The sequence below is a fragment of the Pseudophryne corroboree genome, chromosome 2, assembly GCF_028390025.1.
Source record: "Pseudophryne corroboree isolate aPseCor3 chromosome 2, aPseCor3.hap2, whole genome shotgun sequence".
In the NCBI taxonomy this organism is placed as follows: domain Eukaryota; kingdom Metazoa; phylum Chordata; class Amphibia; order Anura; family Myobatrachidae; genus Pseudophryne; species Pseudophryne corroboree.
In genome coordinates, this window is record NC_086445.1 from 484,884,224 (window position 1) to 484,896,527 (window position 12,304).

General features: G+C 42.9%; 1 protein-coding gene across 8 annotated transcripts in view; it reads left to right on the forward strand.

The window, feature by feature from the left end:
- RPH3AL (rabphilin 3A like (without C2 domains)) overlaps positions 1–12,304 on the forward strand; it is a 645,411-nt gene that overhangs the window by 603,906 nt on the left and 29,201 nt on the right. For all 8 annotated transcript variants that reach the window (XM_063953881.1, XM_063953878.1, XM_063953877.1 and 5 more), the window contains one exon: positions 7,571–7,747. In XM_063953881.1, the coding sequence (XP_063809951.1) occupies positions 7,571–7,747 (177 nt within the window). The remainder of the gene's footprint in view (positions 1–7,570; positions 7,748–12,304) is intronic.

The following is a 12,304-nucleotide window of genomic DNA, read 5'->3' on the forward strand; positions in this document are numbered from 1 at the left end:
AAGCCTGATGAGGGGAATGACCTGACTCAGGCTGGCAGTGTCTGAACTGACTTCACGTGTGGCAAGTTCAAAGGGCATCAGAACCTTGCACAACGTTGAAATCATTCTCCACTGCGCTTGAGACAGGTGCATTCCACCTCCTATATCGTGCTCAATTGTATAGGCTTGAATGGCCTTTTGCTGCTCCTCCAACCTCTGAAGCATATAGAGGGTTGAATTCCACCTCGTTACCACTTCTTGCTTCAGATGATGGCAGGGCAGGTTCAGTAGTTTTTGGTGGTGCTCCAGTCTTCTGTACGTGGTGCCTGTACGCCGAAAGTGTCCCGCAATTTTTCTGGCCACCGACAGCATCTCTTGCACGCCCCTGTCGTTTTTTAAATAATTCTGCACCACCAAATTCAAGGTATGTGCAAAACATGGGACGTGCTGGAATTTGCCCATATTTAATGCACACACAATATTGCTGGCGTTGTCCGATGCCACAAATCCACAGGAGAGTCCAATTGGGGTAAGCCATTCCGCGATGATCTTCCTCAGTTGCCGTAAGAGGTTTTCAGCTGTGTGCGTATTCTGGAAACCGGTGATACAAAGCGTAGCCTGCCTAGGAAAGAGTTGGCGTTTGCGAGATGCTGCTACTGGTGCCGCCGCTGCTGTTCTTGCGGCGGGAGTCCATACATCTACCCAGTGGGCTGTCACAGTCATATAGTCCTGACCCTGCCCTGCTCCACTTGTCCACATGTCCGTGGTTAAGTGGACATTGGGTACAACTGCATTTTTTAGGACACTGGTGAGTCTTTTTCTGACGTCCGTGTACATTCTCGGTATCGCCTGCCTAGAGAAGTGGAACCTAGATGGTATTTGGTAACGGGGGCACACTGCCTCAATAAATTGTCTAGTTCCCTGTGAACTAACGGCGGATACCGGACGCACGTCTAACACCAACATAGTTGTCAAGGCCTCAGTTATCCGCTTTGCAGCAGGATGACTGCTGTGATATTTCATCTTCCTCGCAAAGGACTGTTGAACAGTCAATTGCTTACTGGAAGTAGTACAAGTGGGCTTACGACTTCCCCTCTGGGATGACCATCGACTCCCAGCAGCAACAACAGCAGCGCCAGCAGCAGTAGGCGTTACACGCAAGGATGCATCGGAGGAATCCCAGGCAGGAGAGGACTCGTCAGAATTGCCAGTGACATTGCCTGCAGGACTATTGGCATTCCTGGGGAAGGAGGAAATTGACACTGAGGGAGTTGGTGGGGTGGTTTGCGTGAGCTTGGTTACAAGAGGAAGGGATTTACTGGTCAGTGGACTGCTTCCGCTGTCACCCAAAGTTTTTGAACTTGTCACTGACTTATTATGAATGCGCTGCAGGTGACGTATAAGGGAGGATGTTCCGAGGTGGTTAACGTCCTTACCCCTACTTATTACAGCTTGACAAAGGGAACACACGGCTTGACACCTGTTGTCCGCATTTCTGTTGAAATAGTTCCACACCGAAGAGCTGATTTTTTTGGTATTTTCACCAGGCATGTCAACGGCCATATTCCTCCCACGGACAACAGGTGTCTCCCCGGGTGCCTGACTTAAACAAACCACCTCACCATCAGAATCCTCCTGGTCAATTTCCTCCCCAGCGCCAGCAACACCCATATCCTCCTCATCCTGGTGTACTTCAACACTGACATCTTCAATCTGACTATCAGGAACTGGACTGCGGGTGCTCCTTCCAGCACTTGCAGGGGGCGTGCAAATGGTGGAAGGCGCATGCTCTTCACGTCCAGTGTTGGGAAGGTCAGGCATCGCAACCGACACAATTGGACTCTCCTTGTGGATTTGGGATTTCGAAGAACGCACAGTTCTTTGCGGTGCTACTGCTTTTGCCAGCTTGAGTCTTTTAATTTTTCTAGCGAGAGGCTGAGTGCCTCCATCCTCATGTGAAGCTGAACCACTAGCCATGAACATAGGCCAGGGCCTCAGCCGTTCCTTGCCACTCCGTGTGGTAAATGGCATATTGGCAAGTTTACGCTTCTCCTCCGACAATTTTATTTTAGGTTTTGGAGTCCTTTTTTTACTGATATTTGGTGTTTTGGATTTGACATGCTCTGTACTATGACATTGGGCATCGGCCTTGGCAGACGACGTTGCTGGCATTTCATCGTCTCGGCCATGACTAGTGGCAGCAGCTTCAGCACGAGGTGGAAGTGGATCTTGATCTTTCCCTAATTTTGGAACCTCAACATTTTTGTTCTCCATATTTTAATAGGCACAACTAAAAGGCACCTCAGGTAAACAATGGAGATGGATGGATACTAGTATACATTTATGGACGGACTGCCGAGTGCCGACACAGAGGTAGCTACAGCCGTGAACTACCGTACTGTGTCTGCTGCTAATATAGACTGGTTGATAAAGAGATGTCGTAGTATGTATGTATGAAGAAGAAAGAAAAAAAAACCACGGTTAGGTGGTATACAATTATGGACGGACTGCCGAGTGCCGACACAGAGGTAGCCACAGCCGTGAACTACCGTACTGTACTGTGTCTGCTGCTAATATAGACTGGTTGATAAAGAGATGTCGTAGTATGTATGTATGAAGAAGAAAGAAAAAAAAACCACGGGTAGGTGGTATACAATTATGGACGGACTGCCGAGTGCCGACACAGAGGTAGCCACAGCCGTGAACTACCGTACTGTACTGTGTCTGCTGCTAATATAGACTGGTTGATAAAGAGATGTAGTAGTATGTATGTATAAAGAAGAAAGAAAAAAAAACCACGGGTAGGTGGTATACAATTATGGACGGACTGCCGAGTGCCGACACAGAGGTAGCCACAGCCGTGAACTACCGTACTGTACTGTGTCTGCTGCTAATATAGACTGGTTGATAAAGAGATGTCGTAGTATGTATGTATGAAGAAGAAAGAAAAAAAAACCACGGTTAGGTGGTATACAATTATGGACGGACTGCCGAGTGCCGACACAGAGGTAGCCACAGCCGTGAACTACCGTACTGTACTGTGTCTGCTGCTAATATAGACTGGTTGATAAAGAGATGTCGTAGTATGTATGTATGAAGAAGAAAGAAAAAAAAACCACGGTTAGGTGGTATACAATTATGGACGGACTGCCGAGTGCCGACACAGAGGTAGCCACAGCCGTGAACTACCGTACTGTACTGTGTCTGCTGCTAATATAGACTGGTTGATAAAGAGATGTCGTAGTATGTATGTATAAAGAAGAAAGAAAAAAAAACCACGGTTAGGTGGTATACAATTATGGACGGACTGCCGAGTGCCGACACAGAGGTAGCCACAGCCGTGAACTACCGTACTGTACTGTGTCTGCTGCTAATATAGACTGGTTGATAAAGAGATGTAGTAGTATGTATGTATAAAGAAGAAAGAAAAAAAACCCACGGGTAGGTGGTATACAATTATGGATGGACTGCCGAGTGCCGACACAGAGGTAGCTACAGCCGTGAACTACCGTACTGTGTCTGCTGCGACTGGATGATAAATAATGATATAAAAAATATATATATATCACTACTGCAGCCGGACAGGTATATATATTATATAATGACGGACCTGCTGGACACTGTCTGTCAGCAGAATGAGTTTTTTATAGAATAAAAAAAAAAACACCACACAAGTGAAGTCACACGACGAGTGTTTAACTTTTTCAGGCAATCACAATATAGTATACTACTAACTATACTGGTGGTCAGTGTGGTCAGGTCACTGGTCAGTCACACTGGCAGTGGCACTCCTGCAGCAAAAGTGTGCACTGTTTAATTTTAATATAATATGTACTCCTGGCTCCTGCTATAACCTATAACTGGCACTGCAGTGCTCCCCAGTCTCCCCCACAATTATAAGCTGTGTGAGCTGAGCACAGTCAGATATATAATATATATACATAGATGATGCAGCACACTGGGCTGAGCAGTGCACACAGATATGGTATGTGACTGTCTTGTACTCCTGGCTCCTGCTATAACCTATAACTGGCACTGCAGTGCTCCCCAGTCTCCCCCACAATTATAAGCTGTGTGAGCTGAGCACAGTCAGATATATAATATATACATAGATGATGCAGGCATGCAGCACACTGGGCTGAGCAGTGCACACAGATATGGTATGTGACTGAGTCACTGTGTGTACCGTTTTTTTCAGGCAGAGAACGGATATATTAAATAAAACAACTGCACTGCTGGTGGTCACTGTGGTCAGTCACTAAACTCTGCACTCTCTTCTACAGTATCAGCCTCAGGTCAATCTCTCTCTCTCTCTCTCCTAATCTAAATGGAGAGGACGCCAGCCACGTCCTCTCCCTATCAATCTCAATGCACGTGTGAAAATGGCGGCGACGCGCGGCTCCTTATATAGAATCCGAGTCTCGCGAGAATCCGACAGCGTCATGATGACGTTCGGGCGCGCTCGGGTTAACCGAGCAAGGCGGGAAGATCCGAGTCGCTCGGACCCGTGAAAAAAAACCTGAAGTTCGTGCGGGTTCGGATTCAGAGAAACCGAACCCGCTCATCTCTAGTATTTTCTGATAACATGCTGCATTCATCTTGCCATCAATTTTGACCAAGTTTCCAGTGCCTTTGTAGCTCACACATCCCCAAAACATCAGTGATCCACCTCCATGTTTCACAGTAGGAATTGTGTACCTTTCATCATAGGCCTTGTTGACTCCTCTCCAAATTTAACGTTTATGGTTGTGGCCAAAAAGTTAAATTTTGGTCTCATCACTCCAAATGACTTTGTTCCAGAAGGTTTGAGGCTTGTCTCTGTGTTGTTTGGAGTATTGTAAGCGGGATGCTTTGTGGCATTTGCGTAGTAATGGCTTTCTTCTGGCGACTCGACCATGCAGCCCATTTTTCTTCAAATGCCTCCTTATTGTGCATCTTGAAACAACCACACCACTTTTTTTCAGAGAGTCCTGTATTTCAGCTGAAGTTATTTGTGGATTTTTCTTTGCATCCCGAACAATTTTCCTGGCAGTTGTGGCTGAATTTTTTGTTGGTCTACCTGACCGTGATTTGGTTTCCACAGAATCCCTCATTTTCCACTTCTTAATTAGAGTTTGAACACTGCTGATTGGCATTCTCAATTGCTTGGATATCTTTTTATATCCCTTTCCTGTTTTATACAGTTCAAGTACTTTTTCCCGCAGATCCTTTGACAATTCTTTTGCTTTCCCCATGACTCAGAATCCAGACACGTCAGTGCAGCACTGGATGAAAGATGAAAGGGTCTTTCAGGAGTCCAGAAACTCACTGACCTTTTATACACACACACTGATTACAAGCAAACCGATCACAGGTGAGGATAGTTACCTTTAGTAGCCATTCAAACCCGTTTATGTCAACTTGTGTGCATGTTATCAGGCCAAAATCTCCAGGGTATGTAAACATTTGATCAGGGTCATTTGGGTGGTTTCTGTTGTCTTTATGATTTAAAAAGAGTAAACACAATTGTTTGACAATAAATGGCTTCACCCAAACACTAACCATGAGTGAAAGAAAAGTTTGTGACTTATCATTCATATTCTCTGACAAATGGCTAGAAAATCACAAATTCTGCTAGGGTATGTAAACTTATGAGCACAACTATATATATATATATATATCTATATATCTATATGCAGTACTAGCTGAATACCCGTACTTCACTACGGAATTTCAAGTATTTCCGTACGTATTACTTTAATTTTGAAGTACTACCTGGTAAACTAATTAGACTTACAGCAGGGCATGCTCCACCCGTCGCTTCCAATCTTTGTCAGGCCACACCTCCGGACAAGCCTTCCCTGGAAAAGGCTGGTGCTGAGTAGAATAATCCACTTCCTTCATTGCCTCGTCCCGCCTCTGATGCTGCCCTGCTCAGTGCTGTAAATGCTGGGATGATAGGCCAAGCTCTGCCCACTGTATGTTAAATATGTAAGGCAGCCATTCCCAACCACGGTCCTCAAGGCACACCAACAGTGCAGGTTTTAAGTGATATCCAGGCTTCAGCACAGGTGACTTAATTAGTAGCTCTGTTATTTTGATTTAACCATCTGTGCTGCATCCTGGATATCACTAAAACCTGCACTGTTGGTGTGCCTTGAGGACCATGGTTGGGAATGCCTGAAGTAAGGGATAGGCTGACTCTATTCAAAGGGCCCTAAGTCTCCTTGCTTAGCTTTTCACACAACACTTAAGGTGACTGGGAGAGCTGTCGGTACCCTTTACACAGCAGATAAGCAGTTGCTGACTATCAAGCTTTCCTTTAATGCATTTAAGAGTCAAAATATCTATGCCTCCTTTCCTCCTATTGCTCTGTAAGAGGTTTGGCAACGTTTAGTTCAAGTGACAGGTTAACCTCTGATAACTGAGATACTATCTTCTCCTGATTGGAAATAAGTTGGTTAAGTACTTATATATGAAATCTATATATATGAAAGGCAAATACCACTGACTCATAACAAAATCTCCTGGACCATAAGGCTGCACAAACATTGCAAACCTCTCAGAGAGCAATAGGAGGAAAGGAGAGAGAGAGATATTTTGACTCTTGAAGTAAAGCTTGATAGTCGGCAACTTATTATTATCAAGCAGTTGCGTAGAGGGTGCTTTATGTAATGGGTGCTGACAGGTCTCCAAGTAACCTTAAGTGTTGTGCAAGAATTTTTACCTTTTTACTTCAAAGGAGGAGCCCTAAGGAGAGTGAGAAGCTAAGCAAGGAGACCTAGGGCCCTTTGGAATAGAGTCAGCCTATCCCTGCAAACCTTACATATTTAACATACAGCGGGCGGAGCTTTGCCTGCCGTCCCAGCATTTACAGTACTGAGCAGGATAGCATCAGAGACGGGTCAGGGCAGAGAAGGAGGCGGATTATTTTCCCACGCGCCAGCCTTTTGACACCATCAATACCTGACAAAGATTGGGCGGAGCATGTTCTGTTGTAAGTCTCATTAGTTTACCAGGAAGTCCTTCAAAATTAAAGTTATATGCACGGAAATACTTGAAATTCCATAGGAATCACGGGTATTCAGCTAGTGTGTGTGTGTGTGTGTGTGTGTGTGTGTGTGTGTGTGTGTGTGTGTGTGTTTTAGAGCAGCAGTGTTTTCACCAATGCAGGATTATTTATTCACTGAATTTTTTGCCAGCGCAGAATTGATTTATCAGTGGTGAATTTATGAAAGTAGCGAGTACTTCATCTGATAACTAGCAGTGACTTTATTTATTAGTTATAATGAATAGGCCCCTCTGTAGTATAGGGCAGAATTAAGGCTTTTTTAAACAATTTAGTCCAGTTGCTGGCACATACAACTTAAAGGGTATATTTTAGAGAGAATAAACTTTTAAGCTTGCAAGCAGGACCTTCCTACTGTACCTCTATGTCTGTCTGTTATTACCCGGATTTGTGTTATCACTGTTGTTCCAATTGTAAAGCGCAACGGAATATGCTGCGCTGTATAAGACACTGTTAATACAGAAATAAATAAATAAAATAAATAAGTACAAGCTTCATTATTTATTAAACACTACTGTATTTGTTTTTGGGTTTTTTCCCCAGTGTCAAGTACTGAGCCTACTCTGATTCCAATCAGTAGCAATAGGAACCATTTTGGTGGATTATCTGGTAGTCTAACCAGTCTTGGCAGTGATCGAGGAGGTACAGTAAGTGCAACTGAAAGCTGCCCTGGAGAACTTATTGAAGGATACGATAGTGACATCAGCAGACGTGGTAGAGGTGAGTTTATCAAAGTTTTTTTTTGTGTGTGTGCTGCAAAATAGAATGCTTTCCAAAATATAAGTGTTAATAGTTTATTTTTTATCAATTATCAAAATACAAAGTGAATGAACAGAAGAGAAATCTAAATCAAATCAATATTTAGTGTGACCACCCTTTGCCTTCAAAACAGCATCAATTCTTCTAGGTACACTTGCACACAATTTTTGAAGGAACTCGGCATAAAGGACCAATGGCCACTTATTAGTAGAGATATTTTTTTAAATTGTATATAAAAGTAGCTTACATTATTTATAAAAAAAGGTGTCATAGTAATGCCACTTCAGAATAGTTGGAAATGTATACTGTCAACATCCTTTTGGGTGTGAGCTCGATTCCAGGGACTTAAACCGTGGTGGTTAGATATGGCACCAGAACCCTATGTGTTTCATACCTAAAAGGGGACTTTCTCAGGGATATTAATCTTTAAAAGGTGATATACATAAGTATATATATATATATATATATATATATATATATATTTTTTTTTTATTTTTTATTTTTTTTACATTATTTTTTAATTTGTCTTTTTTTTTTTTTTTACAAATACTGAATAGTACACTATTTGACATTTCATTGACAGCCAGAATTAAGTGCATTATGTGTAATTCTGGCTGTCAATGAATTGTAAACTATTGTACTGTACCATTATTATTATTATTATTATTACTACTACTATTATTATATTATTATTGATACATATTGCGCCCATAGTAATCAGGTTTACTGTGTAAAGGGTTGGGTGCCTTGCTACCCCAGGGGTAGCGAGCTGAAATAATGATACAACGTCCCTGAGGGCAGAAACAGAACGAGTGTGGAAAGGGGTGAAAATAATTGAATCCCGCCCATAGTCTTTTAGTGCGCTTTAGCCAATCTTCATGAGACACCAAAGTTGTTCTTTTGCAATGAGTTGGAAGTCTGATAGAGACTGGATTTAAGAATCACACGGAAAAAAGTCCTACAGCCACTTATTCATAGAATGTTTTACTGCATGATGAACCCCTGGCGTTTATTGAATTTTTGCATTGTACATCTTAATAATCACCTACTATTCTCCTAGGTGATTTACTTAACCCATGTTGAGGTACAGATGTAGCCAGGCTCATCGTGGCTGCGACTAAGTGTGCATGCGACTCAGTTACCACGATGCGCACGCATACCAACATGTGCATGCATTTTAGCCGCACCTGCGGCCATTAACATTGTATTAAGTGGCAAATGTCACAGCCCAGCATGGCACGGCGCGGCTGTGACTAGGCACGCTGGGAGTGCCAATGCGCACGCTTTGTAACCACGATGACCGTAGCTACATCAGTACCAGCAGTGACTTTTAGGGATTATATTTGTGCAGACATCTGGCTGGCAGGGCGAAAATAGCTAAACCTCATCCCAGAGTCCACACACTTCTACATCAACTGTAGATCTTGGTGATGCATACCTCTGACTTGTCTCTCTCCTAGTTTATACAACCACTGTTACAGTTTCTCAGGCTTATCCTCAGGAGGTGATAGAGGTTGTACACAACCTAGCTCGCATGTGTGCGCTCCAATAAATTTGTTCCCACATGACTGCTCCACAGTTTACTTGTGTTTTCTTCCCTTTCCTCCATATCTATTTACCCATTCATGCTGCTACATTTTACTTTACTTTAGCTCTGTAATGACCTGGAATACTTCCCCACACTTGTGTGGTTATACACATCTGTTCTTCTATCTGTATTGCATGCACCCTTTACCTCAGCACTAAATAGGTGTAGATGTTTCTGAAATGTGAATTCTGTCAGGAGAACTATGTTACTGTATGGTTCTCTTATGAGAGCAGCTATATTCACATTTATTTTATGTGATGTGTAAAGTGATCCAATGTCTTAGTGAAATTGTATTGCTTTAAAAGAAAATAATAAGTAATAATATTAATATTGCAATTTTTTTTTTAAATATCATTCTATTAAATCTCTTTCTAGTTAGCAAATTGGGGAGTTAAGAAATGGGAAGGTTTATTAACCAAAGATCAGGAAAGTATGGGGTAAGGGAGATCCGGTACATACAAATCACTCATAGTGCAATCTATTTGCAATGCCAATAGTCGATGTGCCAGGTCACGTATACAGTATATTAAATCAAGCATAACTATGTGGATAGGAATTTCACAGATGGACAGAAGGCAAATCATAAACCCCCAAAAAGTCAGAAAAAAACTGTAGTCCTTACAAATGTACTGTATGGAATGTACAGGTGTATATATAGACTTCTGTCCTGTGCCCACAGGTCATTAATGTTGATCCGATGGAGATAAAATAACATGCGTCCAAAAACAAATAAATTAGAGTATCCCTTAATAGAGAAAACAATTTGTGTGATGGACAATAAATTCTAAGGTGTGTGTTGTAAGGAACCAGATGAATTGTACCTTCAACAGAAATAGCAGCATATCAGGTGTTACAGCGACAGAATATTGCACACTAAATAGGTTAGATGATTATTACGCAACAAATGGTCTATGTTACTGTGCTCTTTCAAGATGTTAGGATGATGCCAATTTTGGTGTGGGTGCAAGTATTAGAGAACAACTACAGTTTAAAAACAGTTTATTGTTAGGCGGTTCAGTACAGAAAGTAAAATACAGTACACAGAGCATCACTCTACTGTATGGGCGAATCAATACTGTGACCGGAGTGACGCCCATACACTACACTGTGTACAGTGTACTGTTTTCTTACTGAAAGCTACTGTAGCTCTCTAGGTTGCTGAGCACCGGTACTTGGGGATTGTGGATGAAATAGAAGTGTTCCAAAGTGTTTAATCACACTAGGTGTTACTTCCTCAGGGGGTGTGATTACATGGAGGTGTGAGTATTCGCCTTATGAGGGTATGTTTGCCTTGGTTAATTCCTTATAACTCTATTACTACTGTTGAATGTAATGTGGTTTTGGCATGCTGTCAATGACTATGTCAAAATGACATAGTCATTGAGCGGGGTGGGGGGCTGTCCTGGGCGTTCAAACGCCCCCCCCCCCCCTCCCCCTGCATGACAGTGGACCATGTGATCCCAAACACTGGAAAACAGAAACAAATGGACGTTCAGACAAATTGTTTAAATTTTCATTTAGCCATTTTATCCAAATAACCATTTTTGTCAATTCTACAGCTTTTGGGAGCAAATGGTTGAGTGTCACTTGCTCACATACATTACCAGATTTTTGCTCCAACCAGAATGATTCCGAGTTGATTGTAGCTGTGCTGAATTTAGCTGAGCTACGATCATCTTCCCTGATATGTGGGAGGACGCCCAGCACAATGTTAGCCTGCCCCGCATGTCAGTGCCGAATCCCCCCCCCGCAGAAGTGCAAAAGCATAGCACAGCAGCGATGCCTTTGCACTTCAAGAGTAGCTCCCGACCAGCGCAGCTTTAGCGTGCTGGCTGGGAGCTACTCCTCGCTCCCCGGCCCGCAGCGGCTGCGTGTGACGTCACGCAGCCACTGCGGGCCGCCCCCGTTCGGTCCAGCCACGCCTGTGTTCGCCGGACCGCGCCTACGAAACAGCGGCCAAACGCCGCCGTCCCACCCCTTCCCACCCAGCGATTGCAGCCCTGCAACGGCCTTTGGCATGCGCTGAAGAGACCCGTTCGCTCGTCTGCGATAAACAGCAGCGAGCGAACGGGTCAGAATGACCCTCAATGAACCATGTGCGCACCTGTGCTCATTTGAAGCAGGCCACCAGTTTTCCATGCATGCAGCTCAATCCCAGCAGAGCAGATAGTTCAACAATCAGATCGTTTGTAAAATCGCACAGTGCAAAAATCGCTTAGTGTGTACACTTAATATCGTTTGTCCGGGAGTTCAAGGGAAATCCCACATCTTCCAAATTGTTCAGCAATCACATAATTCAAGTCTTTTAGTGTGTATGGGCCTTTAATGTGTGTATCCATCTTAAAGACAAATGATTGATGCACAGTAAAATATTAATGCAATGTGACATATTGGTGGATGCAAAATCACCACCACTGCAGCGGCATTTGAGATACACCCCTGATAAAGTCTTGGTGTGAGACAAAATGCGTCGGGTATTCTTTCTTGTTCTGATGTGACCTCCAATCTGCAATATTGGAAGGAGGATATCACGAAAGAAGTACATGTACATCTATGTGAAATCAGACCCTCATTTATGTGGTAAGGGGCTGATATACCAGAAAGCATTCACTTGTTTATGGACACTAGAGATATTTTTTATAAATTTTAATAAAATGTATGTATTGGAACATATGGTTTATTTTATGATGCATGTAAAGTTATGCTGATTGACGATATAGACACCAGCAAAGTAAGGAATTAATCTTCGTTTCCTGGGGTGCCAATTTCACTATTGGCATACACATTGTTTTTTCTAGGTAACAGTGAACATAGTGTAATAAGGCAGCCCACTAGTTTGTCACTATCCATCTACTCTTCTAACAGCGCAACAAGGGAGTTTGTGGTTTATATATATATATATATATATATATATATATATACACTAATAT